This window comes from Microtus ochrogaster, linkage group LG7_11 (assembly GCF_000317375.1).
Source record: "Microtus ochrogaster isolate Prairie Vole_2 linkage group LG7_11, MicOch1.0, whole genome shotgun sequence".
NCBI lineage: Eukaryota > Metazoa > Chordata > Mammalia > Rodentia > Cricetidae > Microtus > Microtus ochrogaster.
This window is the reverse complement of record NC_022032.1, coordinates 18,714,107-18,727,837: the sequence shown is the minus strand read 5'-3', so window position 1 is coordinate 18,727,837 and position 13,731 is coordinate 18,714,107. Positions and strand designations below refer to the sequence as shown.

General features: G+C 41.8%; 1 protein-coding gene across 1 annotated transcript in view; it reads left to right on the top strand.

Moving 5' to 3' along the window:
* LOC101980080 (cytochrome P450 4V2) overlaps positions 1–13,731 on the top strand; it is a 21,200-nt gene that overhangs the window by 2,414 nt on the left and 5,055 nt on the right. The window contains exons 2-8 of the mRNA XM_005362564.3: positions 2,462–2,574; positions 5,721–5,806; positions 6,475–6,665; positions 7,045–7,114; positions 9,045–9,171; positions 11,465–11,647; positions 13,326–13,428. Of these exons, the coding sequence (XP_005362621.1) occupies positions 2,462–2,574; positions 5,721–5,806; positions 6,475–6,665; positions 7,045–7,114; positions 9,045–9,171; positions 11,465–11,647; positions 13,326–13,428 (873 nt within the window). The remainder of the gene's footprint in view (positions 1–2,461; positions 2,575–5,720; positions 5,807–6,474; positions 6,666–7,044; positions 7,115–9,044; positions 9,172–11,464; positions 11,648–13,325; positions 13,429–13,731) is intronic.

Here is a 13,731-nt window from a genome sequence, read left to right as displayed (position 1 = left end):
CACAGTTTTCTAGGCATATACTTTACTTCCTTCACCCAGGGCTCAAAGACTCAGAGTTCTAATTCGTCTTAGGCACTGTTTTCGTACGTTGGTCTGGGCACTAGACTGACCTTTAGATGTGTGTATCTAAGAACACTGAGACACGCTCACGGAATGGGGAGAGCTCCATGCACAAAGAACATCTCCTCCAGGCCTCAGCTCTTTGAACATCTGCATTTCCCCATTGTGGCTTCATCCACGTCATCGTCACCCTTGTATTGTCTGTCATGACATTTCAAATGCCAGCAATTATACACTGAGATGTAAGCCATTGCAATGATGGTGATATATTTATGTATTTTAACTTTTGACCCATTTCTTTACGAACACAGTTGATCTGTTGTGATTGTCATTAACACATCTGGATGTTTTGACTGTAAGGATATATGCGTGATTACTTATTTTATAACATAAAGTGGCCTCTGAGACAGTCTAGTGGGTTTTCAACTAAACCACTTTCTGAAATTTTTTTTTTTTTTTTTTGGTTTTTCGAGACAGGGTTTCTCTGTGGCTTTGGAGCCTGTCCTGGAACTAGCTCTGTAGACCAGGCTGGTCTCGAACTCACAGAGATCTGCCTGCCTCTGCCTCCCAAGTGCTGGGATTAAAGGCATGCGCCACCATCGCCCAGCCACTTTCTGAAATTTTAAGGAGATATTTTTATATAATTTTTTTTCTGTAATTTTATTTTCAAGTAGCTAGCCCTTCAGGGTTTATCTTCTAAATACTTTGGCCTTTTCTGAATTTTCCTCACTTGGAATTATAAATGTCTGGGAACAGAACTCTACTTGGAAGGGTCATACATAGCCATAGAGCCCCTCCAACTTCACCCTTGGTAAGTCCCATATTTTGGGGAAGTGCACTTAAATCTTTAGTGACTAAGACCAGATGCAAAAGAACTTTGAGCTGATGGGGCTCTTCTGAGTCGTTCTTGTTGAAGTGACTCTGAGTGAGGAGAATGGCCACTTAGAAAGGGACGGCTTATTCAGTCCACAAGTACTGGACTTGGGGACAGAAAAACCATTGCTCAATTTCCAGTTATGAAACTGACTTTATTTGGGAAGTGGTTGAGAACTCTCCGAGTTAAGGGTTTTGTTGCTGTTCTTACTCATCCCATTTATAGAAGAAACTATTGGAGTTAGTTAAGATGCACTTGTTTACAGCGAGTCCCTTAAGCACCAAGCAAGCATTTATAGAGACCTTTCATACTCAGCATTGAGCTGAGCACAAGTGGCCTATCAGAACATGCTAAGATAGAATCTCTGCTCTGAGCTACACTTATGTAAGAGGCTGTGCCTTTTATTCTGTGGCTAATGTCCAGATACGCGCCTTGGTATCCTTCCTCTGAGTATTGCCTATAGACTCCTGTTGGCATCTAAATTCATACATCTGCCAGCCTTTCCTGTTAAATAACCAAAGGGCCCAGCCTTTGGATCTGTCTCCCTCCAACCACAGATTCAAATGTCCTCCTCTTCCTACCACATCAGACCAAACCACGCAGAAGGCAAATGTGGAACAGAATGCTCTGAAATCAATGAGTTGATATAGCCCAGGATTAAAAAAATATTAATACATGCATACATATATATAGATGTGTGTATGTACATGTGTGTATCTGTGTGAATGTACGACACATATGTGTGGGTGCTTGTGGATTTAAGGTGGTCTGCTATTAGAGGTGGGAACTGAACTTTGGTCCTCAGGAAGAGCAGTACGTGCTTTTACCCACTGAGCCATCTCTCCAGTTCTAAGTTTTAAAGTTTTAAAACAATTTCCCTATTCACATTTATTTTATTCATTTACTTGCTTAGTGTGTGTGTGTGTTTGTGTGCACATGTGTGTGTGTGCATGTGTGTGTGTTCACGTGTGTCACAGTGCATATGTGGAGGTCAAAGGACATCTACCTAGTTAGAGTCATCTCTTTCCTTCCACTGTGTGGATCCCAGGGGCTCAAATTCGGGTTGAATGTTGTGTCAATAAATAACTTTACTGGCTGAACCATCTTTCTAATTCTTTCCCTGAAATTTTGACAATACTGACAAGACTTTTTATCTAAGAGATGTTTGCAGTTTCTTTTCTAAGTGGTTCAGGGTCCTGGGACCAAGCCAGGTCCTACCACTTTCCAGCTAGCATTGGACACTGATTTATTAAGAATTACATGTTGCCATTTTAAATCCTAATAATTAACTTATAAGAGCTTATATCATTGTTATATTTATTTGAAGGATAGATAGTATTTTTTAAATAATGTTACAGCTACAGGAACGTTGCAGCTCATGGGAGCTCACTTCCCCCCGCAGCTTCCTTTAATGGTGATCTATCACTTACTTTATGTATTTGTAGAAAGGAGATGATGAAACTTTGCACATTTCAATGAGCATATTCTTGTCTCCATTGAATTTAGGATAAAATATTTTTCTTCCAGACTTTTTTCAGCAGTTAATTCAGTACACAGAGGAATTCCGACACCTTCCCCTCATTAAACTCTGGATTGGACCAGTGCCCCTGGTGGCTCTTTATAAGGCAGAGAACGTGGAGGTGGGTATGTAGTCCTACAGGGGATGGTGTGCTCTGGAGGCTGGGATGTAAGAAGTTCATCCGAATACATGGGACAGATATAGCTGCACATTTCCTTACGCTCCACCCAAAGAGCGTTTTAGGAGGCACGGTGCAGGCCATTCAGTGATTTCTTGCTGCTGCAGTTCGCTTGCAATCCTGGGAGAGTAACTCCCACAGCTGCACGTGTTTCTCATTAGGTCCCTATACACCTGTTCTCGTTTGGATAGAAGCCTTCCGAGGGAGATTTCTGTGGTTGTTGTTGTTTTGGGTTTTTAGTGTTCCGTTTTGTATTGGAGATTAAATCTAAGGCTACTGCATGTCATGCAAATGGCCTTCTGTTTGTTGACAGAGGTTTCTGTCCCACCAGGTCCCGCAGTCGTTCAGTCCCAAAGAGATACACAGAGGTCTGCATTAATCATAAACTGCTTGGCCTATTAGCTTGGGCTTCTTATTAATTAATTCTGACATCTTAACCCCTAATTCTTGTCTTTGTTAGCCACATGGCTTGTCACCTTTCATCAGCAAGGCATTCTCATCTGTATCCTCTATGTTTGGGTGACGAATGCAGACTGAGCTTTCCTCTTTCCAGAATTCTCCTGTTCTTATCACCCCACCCCTACGTCCTGCCTGGCTATTGGCCAGTCAGCATTTTATTAAAAATAATACAAGCGACAGGATAAAAGATCATGGTCCCACAGCATCTGCCCAATGTGGCTTTGAACACATCCTGTAGTTCCAGGCTACCCTTGAACTTGTCTGGAAGTCTCCTGCCTCAGACTCCTGAACAGCCAGTGCAGTAGTCCTGCACCAAGCCTGGGGCACCAGACAGTTTTAAAGGTTTAAAACACATGACTAATAAAATAGGGTGTTTTCATCATGGTTTTTAGGGTCTCATACTATCTGTGATAAATTTATTATTACTGTCCAGAGGATGTGGAGCATAAGGAAAAGAAACTAAGCCTTGGGGTTGTTTGCCTGGAATGTTCTGGGGTGTTCCCACCCGATGTCTGAAGCGGAGGCTGACTTAGTTATTTAGTTCTACTGCTTGCGAAGAAACACCGTGACCAAGGTCACTTGTAAGAGAAATATTTTAATTTGAGGCTTATGGTTCCAGAGGGTTAGAGTCCGTGACCACCTTGACAGGGAGCAGCAGGCAAGCGGGTAGGGTGCTAGGCAGTAACTGAGAGCTCATATCTCACTCCACAAGAATTGGGCAGAGAACTAACTGGGAATGGTATGGACTTTTGAAACCTCAGAGCCGAGCTTCAGTGGCATCCCTCATTCAACAAGGCCACACCTTCTAGTCCTTCTCAAACAGATCCACAAAGAGTAGACTATATATTCAAATATATGCGCATTCTCAGTATATTCAAACATGTGGGTCATTCTCATTCACACTACCATAAAGGCTATTCTGTCTGTTTACTAAACAGTACAGTGAACATGGTATTGAGAAAAAATGAGGAAATTTTGTCTTAATCATCTTTTATAGGATTGTCAAAAGGTAAAAAAAAAAAATGTTTTTCTAACCCTTTTGACTCAGAATAGCACATAAAGCCACAACCAGATATTATCGATGTGTGACCACATGCTTCTTACAAAATTGTGTGTGTGTGTGTGTGTGTGTGTGTGTGAAGGTGTGTATGGAGTGTGTGTATGTGTTGCTTTCAATGTCTTGCTGCTTTCAGGGAATGGTTTTAGGTCTAGTTACTATCAATTGTTGTAAGACAGCGGCATGAGTGGGTTACAAAGAAGAAACAGAGGATATGGTACATTCAAGCCATGCATTCAATGAGCTTATAGAAGTTAATTACAGTGGGAATCTGATGTAGAATGAGATTGATGTCATTGTTTCTCCTAGAGGTCCATTCTAAACAGGCTGACTGTACAGCGCATAAGCGGAACAAAAGCATAGTCATAAATGATCTCTGGTCGCATTATTAGCTTGTTGCAGATGGAGTGGGAGTCTGAGAGTAATGGCAAGCTACAGGCAGCATTCTCAGAAAAATTGTTCCTACAATCCTACTCCCTCACTGAAGGAGAACGCTCCAATGCCCCTGAGACATAGGTACTAGATAACAGAGTAATCACTGAAAAGGCAGATATTTCTATATCATCAATGTGTACAGGAACAAACAAACAAACCTTTAAATAACAATAACGTTTGTTTTGAGGGACCATGGCAGGGGAGGGAGTTTGGGGGACTAGGTGACCACTAGGCTGCTGGCAGAATCTGATTAATATCGGGGATGTTATTTTTAAGCCCTTGCGTGGTTTGGCTGGTTTATTTATTAATTAGCGGACTGGCAAGTTGCTGAGCCACAGTTTTTAAATTTTCTTTTTAAAAGTTACCATTCCTAGAAAGGTAAACAGACTGTGAAAAGCTTCTAAGTTTGCATCCACAGAGAAATGTCAAGCCCGCCCTTCACACCCCAGGTGCCCCACTGTGTTCAGGTGGAGACTAGTCTTTAGGTCAGGGTGAACTAGCAGGGCAAGGGAGGGTCAAAAAGGATGGAGGATTGGGCCATGAAGTGTGCGTGATTCAACAGGAGGTGGGGGTTGTTTTTTGGTTGTTTTTTTTTTTTTTTTTTTTCGTCTTTTTTTTTTTTGTTGATGCTGTTTTGTTATTCTTCTTTTTTTCTTCTGAGTTTTTTCTTGTTTTTTTTCTTCTTTTTTTCTTCTCCAAGTTTCTGAACCATACCAGGGACAATATTTCTAATTGTTTAATGTTTAAAAGCTCATAAATTGATGTTAATGATGCCTGAGCTCCAGTTCCTTTAAGGAAAGTGATTAAGGGATGTGCATAAGTTTAAGCTCCAGAGACAAAGAACTCCCCGTAGTGAAAACAAAAGCCAAAGATAATCAAGGGATTCACCTTTTCATTTTTCTCAGCTGCATTTGGTCCCCAAGTGTGGATAGAATATCATTTCTATGAAATAAATACTTATTTGAAACTCCGAGCAAGTTTTTTTCTAGGCATAAGAATTAAATGAACCACAGAGAATAATAAACATTGATAAAATATTGATCTGAAAAGCAGACCTAGTCTGGTGTTCTTATAATTGCAGTTATTTTGATGTTTGAATCTTTTTGTTTGTTTTTTTTTTTTTTAATTTCTTCTTAAGGTAATTTTGACCAGTTCAAAGCAAATTGATAAATCATTTCTGTACAAGTTTCTACAGCCATGGCTGGGCCTAGGACTTCTCACAAGGTAAGGATTGTCTGAGGTTTTTTGATAGACAACTGTCCAGCTACCCGGTAGCGTACAGCTATGGTAAACAGGCAGTTCCTAGCCAGGCATGCATATAACCAGAAGCTGTGAGCTTGTAAGTGGGAAAAGCACTCTAAGAACTAGGAGGTCTGCCGTAGGGGGAAAGTGTGTGTGGGGGGGGAAGCCTTGAAAAGCTAGTGGAACAGCCAGGTAGCTGCAGATACCTACATAAATCAGCCTTGATCTGACACCTGGAAATAAGTCTCTCCCCCCAAGAGAGGGTCAGCCAGGAACAGGCATTTAGTAAACTCTTTTTCAGGCTTCAAACAGGTGTCTGAAAATCAAGGCCTAGGGGAGAGGGGCTGGTCTTCAGAAATTCATCTTAGAAATGGACAAAATATTCTCAACATTTTCTACTTTATAAAATTAATTTTAACTATTAATATCATAGAGTGGGGTCCAGGTATCAACACTATGGGGATAAGTGAGACTATACTATGTGGCCCCTTTTCTCATTTGAATGAGATCATTACGGCACCGTGGTGGAGGCTGTTTCAGAATCGCGCTAATGGGGCTGGGCTCGCGGCTCCTGCGCGCTGTGGCTCTGCTCCTCTTGAGTTTATTATAATTTGTCCTCTTGAGTTTATTATAATGCGTCCTGCTTTCAGTACTGGGAACAAATGGCGCTCCAGGAGGAAAATGTTAACGCCCACCTTCCATTTTACAATCCTGGAAGATTTCTTAGATGTCATGAACGAGCAAGCAAATGTATTGGTTGGCAAGCTTGAAAAACATGTCAACCAAGGAGCATTTAACTGCTTTTTCCACGTCACTCTTTGTGCGTTGGATATAATCTGTGGTAAGTGCGATCGGTTTATACTGTGACAATAAATGGCCGAAATAGGAAATAAGATTCCGTGGGTGGGACGCATGAGGGGATTGATAGGAAAGGACCCAGGATCCTTCAGGGTAGTGTTGTAACTCTCCCCAAGAAGCAGCAGCCATTCCTGGGGTGCGTGTGGTGGGGAAAGGGGGGGGATGTCCAAAGTAGTCACCATATCACTTTGCCTGGAAGGTCAAAAGGAAAGGATGACAGGAACTGTAAATAAGATGTGCAGAAGGGAAAAGAAGCGGCGAACAGAAGAGAAGAGAACAGGATCCACCTGTCTCTCAGCGTCCCGTGTCACAAGGCAAACACAGCTGGATGTGTAGGAAATGTTTCTCTCTGTATGTTGCAGAAACAGCTATGGGGAAGAACATCGGAGCTCAAAGTAATGGTGATTCTGAGTACGTCCGGACAGTGTATAGGTAAGTGCATGCATGTGCAAGTGTGTGTGTGTGTGTGTGTGTGTGTGTGTGTGTATGAGTGCGTGTGTGTGTGTGAGAGAGACTGTGTGTGTGCATGTACAAGCATGTGTGTGTGAGTGTGTGTGTGCGTTGTGTGACTATGTGTGCGTGTGACTGTGTGAGTGTGTGCATGTGCAAGCGTGTGTGTGTGACTGTGGGAATGTGCGCATGTGCAAGCGTGTGAGTGTGTGTGTGTGTTTATAGTCTTTAAATATTCTTTAAAATTGCTACTGATTTGGGCTTTAAAACCATTGCTAATCACATCTATCTATGTGGTATTTTGATTGTGTTTGAAATAAAATTTTAAACTAAAGATTCACTTCATAATATAGGCATCAACATTAGTAACAGGCGATTGCTATAAATTTATTGTTTGTCTGAGTACTATAGTAATTTAAAATTTCTCATAGCACCATGATGTCACAAGGCAAAAGAAAGATAGAAACAATCCTAATAGCATGCCAACTATTACTATTTATCCGTTATTTTTATGAACACTCTGTAACAGTTCTCAACCCTATCACATGGGTCACATATCAGATAGCATGAGTGTCAGATATTTACATTATGGTTAATGACAGTAGCAGAATTACAGTTACAAAATAGCAATGAAAAGAATTTTGTCATTGGGGGGCAGCACAATATGAGGAACTGTGTTAAAGGGACACAGCATTGGGAAGCGTGAGAACCACTATTCTAGATCTACACCACAATGCTGGCAGTGGTTACTGCTGTTCTGTGTGTGCTTTCTGTTTTATTGGGAAAATTTTAATACCATGTATTTTTTTTCATATCTTCTGCGTTGATTGTATGTTGATTTTGCAATTGAGGCCATCCTTTTAAACTTTAAAAGTTCCAGGAGTTATTCGCCTATTAAGAGATGGGGCTAGAATTTTACGTGATTTATACTATATTCCTTTATTATTCAATTAGTTTCATGCTAACAGATATTTACTGAACATCTATAACCAGCCAGGCATCATACAGCTAATTACCAGTTACTTTAAAATTGACACAGACGACAGAATAGTATGGAAGATGGCCACTGAACCAGGAAATAGAAATTTAGGAATTTTAACAGTTGTTGACAAAGAAAAGATCAAGTTATTATCAGACTACAAAGCATGGTTATGTTCTAGAATTGTGTTCAAAGCTTCAAAGAACCTTCAAAGAGCTTTCACTTAGACTGTCCTAAAGGAGGCTGAGCAGAGGTGTGAGAGGCAGCCTTCAAATGAGAGGCAGGTGCTGGAAACAGCTCTGTGACAGGTTGCTATTTAATGTGCAGTTTCTTGTAAAGACCGCTTATTTCTCAATCACACCTATCTATTTTGTGTGCATATGTATGAGTGTGTATGAGTGTGTGTGTGTGTGTGTGTGTGCACCACGGTGCACATGCAGAAGTCAAGAACAACTTGTAGAAGCTGAAACTGCTTCTTCCCTTTTGCCATGTGCGTCCCAAAATTAGACCTCAGGTTGTCAGGCCTGCTCACAGGTTTGTTTAGTTGCTGAGCCTCCTCACTGGCCCCACAGTTTTTAATGTCCTCAGAAGAGTGACTGAGTAAGTGCATAGAACCTAGAGGCAGATTTTATCCAAGCCTTGGGTATAAAAGCTCTCCCATTCCTGGGAAATTGTGAACTCGCACTGTAGACATGAAAAGCACTGGCCAGAGGACATCTGCAGGTTTCAGAGCGGAGTTTTCAGTTCCCCAGCACAACCATTATTTGCTGAAGCTCCATTATATGTGATGTGATCTATTATTCCACCACTGAGCATTAAACATGGATCTCTAGCAGCCTCGAACACAAATCAGCATCATTTCATTTATTACTGCTATCGAGGCCGGGTTCCAGAGGTCAGCAGATATCAAAGGTACTGTTATCCTGTTTATAGGATGAGTGATATGATATACCGCAGAATGAAGATGCCTTGGTTTTGGTTTGACCTTTGGTACCTTCTGTTTAAAGAAGGACGAGAACACAGAAGGGGACTCAAGCGCCTACATACTTTCACCAACAATGTAAGTTGTGTGTGTGTGTTTGTGTATGTGTGTCACTGTGTACATGTGTTCAAAATATACAAAGCATAGAATCAAGTGGAATTAAATAACTTCACAATGTTGTGCAGCTTTACCAAATATGAGAATATTGTTTATTTTATTTATTTATTTATTTTATTTATTTATTTATTTTTTGGAGACAGGGCTTCTCTGTAACTTTGGAGCCTGTCCTGGAACCCACTCCGCAGACCAGGCTGGCCTCAAACTCACAGAGATCTGCCTATCTCTGCCTCCTGAGTGCTGGGATTAAAGATGTGTGCCACCACCACCCAGCCCATATTTTTAAACCCAATGTTGTTATGTTTTTTAAAAAAAATATACCCAAATGTAGGATCATGGCATAAAATATATTTTCTATAAAATTTAAATAGAATAGTAATGTAAAAAAATGATCAATACTACATCAAAATTACATATTCAGCTGGCATTTATGAAATATTTGCTGAGCGTTCCACACTGCAGCCAGTGTTGGAAAGAGAGAAATTAATCAGACAAGCATATTCTCTATCGTATTGGAGAGTAGTCTAGGAGAGGAGGTTCTCCATAACCGTAATTACGGACCGTTCTGTGGACTTATGGACTTTGAGCATTTATTAACAAGCAGGGTTCTGGATGGAAGGAGAAAGGGGACTGAGATCTGTCCAGGAACCCTTTGGGAAATGTTTGCAGGAAGGCAGCAGTTCTCATAGGAAAGAACATCTAACACAGTACATAGTATAATTCAGTGACCATTAATTTGGTAGGATTATTTTCTTTCCAAACTGAGAAATAAGCAGGTGATAGTTTTGTTTAAAACATCTTTGGGTTGAAGACATGCTTACCAAAAAGCAAGGTTTGAAAATATAGAACACAATTGCAATGTGGTGAAATTTTCCTATTGAAACATATCTTTTCTTTGCTGTAATTTTTGCTTAAATATATTGGGCTTGCTTCTTCATTGGTGGCTCGTCCAACAATGAGTCACGTGATTAAGTCAGTGGGTGTTAAATGAAGGAGATGCTGCCTTGAGTTGCCTGCAGCGTCATTGCCAGGTTGCCAGAGGAAAAGCGGTCACATTTTTAATTGCATTTTCACTCTGAATGTAGCAACATCAACATCAGTGCAATAACCCATGAATTCCAGACTGCATAGACAGTGTTATTCATTCTGCAAATATTAAAATATATATATATATATACACACATAAACACTTCTGAGTTCCATGAGGAATAAAAGAAAACATAGTATTTTGTTCCCAAATTTCTGAGAATGTGCTTGTTTAAGCCTCTGCACGGGTAGGTCACCTAATTACCGAACAAGGAAAAAAATGTTCATGAACTCCAGGCGGTGGTTCGAAACTAGCCTGGTCTTACAAGAGCTAGTTCCAGGGTTGTTACACAGAGAAACCCTGTGTAACAGAAAAATACAAAACAAAACGAAACCATTCATGAACACAGCAGAGGTGTATGGACTGTTTCTGTTATTGTTATTCAGATGAATCTAATGAACACTCTAGAACGCTGCCCGGGGTTCTTATTCTGAGTGGGGGAATCAATACACGGAAGCAGACTCTGCTAAAGAGGATGGTGGTGCTTGAGATTGTGGGGAAACATGCTAAACAAAATGCAATCTCAAAGCATGTCAGGTAATAAGGGAAGAAGGGACAAAAGAAGGAAAGTCAGGCACACAGAGAGAGTGTTAGTGAGCAGGGCAGGCATGAGCGTGGAAGATCTCTGTGTGGCTTTCACCTGAGACCTGTACGTGGCAGAGGATCCTGTCTCAGGCGCACTCAAGGGCCGAGCATTCTGGGCTCCCCGAAGAGCAAGCCAGCAGGGTGAATTGGCTCAGCAGCTATTGGTTCATGAACTTGCTATTTCCTTTCTCCGTGACCAGATGCACTCACCAAGAGGGATCTAGAATTAGTGTATTCTGTAACTGTGTCCTTTCTTCTTCTCCTCATTAGTTCCTGCACATCTCTAGGGGACTGTTTAGTAGCCAGTGACTCTGTTCCCCTGTTAGAAAGATTGCAAAAGTAGTGTTGAAAATTACCGCTTTGTCCTAACATGAAAATCGTACTTCATAGTTTCACTACTCGACGTCCTTAGTGTTAACCAAAGGCTTTGTTGCTCTTCCACGGGAGCCTAAGTTGTTACCAAAATAGAAAAAAAAAAACAGGAAAAGTTTGGGGGTGGGAAAAGTTCATAGAAAAAAAAATGTAGCGGTAAGCCTCACCAAAAGTGCAAATTGTGTATTTGACATGATTTAAATCCTACAGGTCATCGCTGAACGGGTCAATGCCATGAAGGCAGAGGAAGACTGGAGTGCCGGCAGGGGCCCTGAACCCTCCAGAAGAAAGCGCAAGGCCTTTCTGGACTTGCTTTTGAGTGTGACTGATGAGGATGGAAACAGGTTAAGCCAGGAAGACATCCAAGAGGAAGTTGACACCTTCATGTTTGAGGTAAATTTTTTGCCAGGTAACTTTTATTATTGAAGCCTTTCACAGCTGGAGTGTTACTGTGGTGGAGACATCTGCCTAACTTATACAAGAACTAGGTTCCAGCCCCAGTGCCACAGAAACAAGCAAGCAATACATACATACATACATACATACATACATACATACATACATACATACAAAATAAAAAATAAAAAGGAGGGGTTGGCGGAGTAGCTTAGCGAGGTGGCTCAGCAGTTAAGAGCACTGGCTGCTCTTCTAGAGGACCCAGGACCAAGTCCCAGCACCCACATGGCAGGTCACAACTGTCTGTAAATCCAGTTCTAGGGGATATGGCACCCTCACACAGACACACATGGAGGTAAAACACAAACGCGACCAACAAGATGGCTCAGCTAGTGAAAGTGCTTGCTATTGAGCTTGACCACCTGAGTTGGATGCCTGCAGTCAACATGGTGGAAGGCAAACTCTACCTCCTACAGGTTGTTCTTTGATCTCTAAACATGGGCCATGCCATAACACACACACAAAACATATCCAGTCTCCTTGATGATTAGAATCACTAGCATAGAGAGTTGGAGAGATGGTTCAGTGGTTGACAGCACTGGCTGCTCTTCCAGAGGACCTGGGTTCAATTCCCAGCACCCACATGACGGCTCACAACTGTCTGTAACTCCAGTTCCAGGCGATATGGCACCCTCACACAAACATGCATGCAGACAAAACACCAATGCACATTAAGTCCAAATAAGTGAATAATAAATAGAAAAGATTACAGAAAGAATCACTAGCAGAGATTTGAAAAATTCAAACACTAAAGCAGCTTTAGTGTAACTGGAAAAAATTAATATCCTCTTCAGAAATGCTAAAATTTAAGAACAGAGTGATGATAGACACATTATATTTTATTAAGAAAATTTTAGGGTCCCCAGACTTTTCCCAAGAAGACACGAAACCTCACATTGTCCTCGGTTCCCTATGTGGTTCCATGTTTCTCTTAACGTCCCCAAACAGGCCCATTTCACTCCTTTCAAAGTCTAGCACGCATCTATTGCTGAGAGTGCTTTAGACAAAGAAAACCTAACCAGCTTGTGATTCCAACGGAATCTCTCTGACATTTTAGTATTTTTTAAAAACTCTTCTTACAAATATACCTTAAATATTGTATCAATATCACGAAGTGTGGAGCTTTCTACAGGTGTTGCAAACTTAAGGTTTCAGGAAATCCTCTGATGTAGCAGCAGCCTCCGAGTGGCAGGAAGGGAAGTGTGCATGGGCTTCCAGAAGTCCTAGAGTGCCGAGTATTGTGTTGCTTTGGCTTCTCTGTCTCAGTCATCAATCATTAGTCAAGGAAAAGGACCCGCAGACACGTTTCAGGCCGGTCTGATGGTGGCACTTCTTCAATTGAGTCCCTTTCTTCTCCGGTGGGTCAAGTTGACAGTAAAACCTAACCAGTAAAGCAATCCTCCTGTCTCAGCCTTCCCCCAAGTGCTGGAGTTATGGAAGTAACTACTCCCACCCAGCCTAGAGGCTGTAGAATCTGTTTGTTGCTCACTGAGGTGAGCAGCTGCACTCAATGAGTTAGGTACTGCAGTCTTCCTGCTGCTGTGAGACACGGGGACTTCACTTTTGTCCTCACACACACCACAACAATTTAAATGTCTCCCCCTTGTAAATTCAGGGTCACGATACAACTGCAGCTGCGATAAACTGGTCCTTATACCTACTGGGTTCTTATCCAGATGTCCAGAGGAAAGTGGACAAGGAACTGGATGACGTGTTTGGTGAGTTGGACCACTTTGTTAGCTCTGTTGGGGGCCCTAAGAAGCAGTAGGTGTTTTTGATCCATAAAGATGCTGTTGTCCTCAACACAAGGCCATGGTATAGGACTCCTGCTTGCACCTAAAACAAACACATGTGCCCATGGCTTGGAGTCACGGGCTGTGCCTTTGGGCAACACCAAGAAGATGCTGTGTGGGAGCACAGGGCACAGGTGGAGAGAGCTATGAGGGTAAAGGGAGAGTCCATGTGGCTGCATCTGACATGGTGAGAGCAGTGATGCAGGATGCAGCAGGCACGTGACTGCA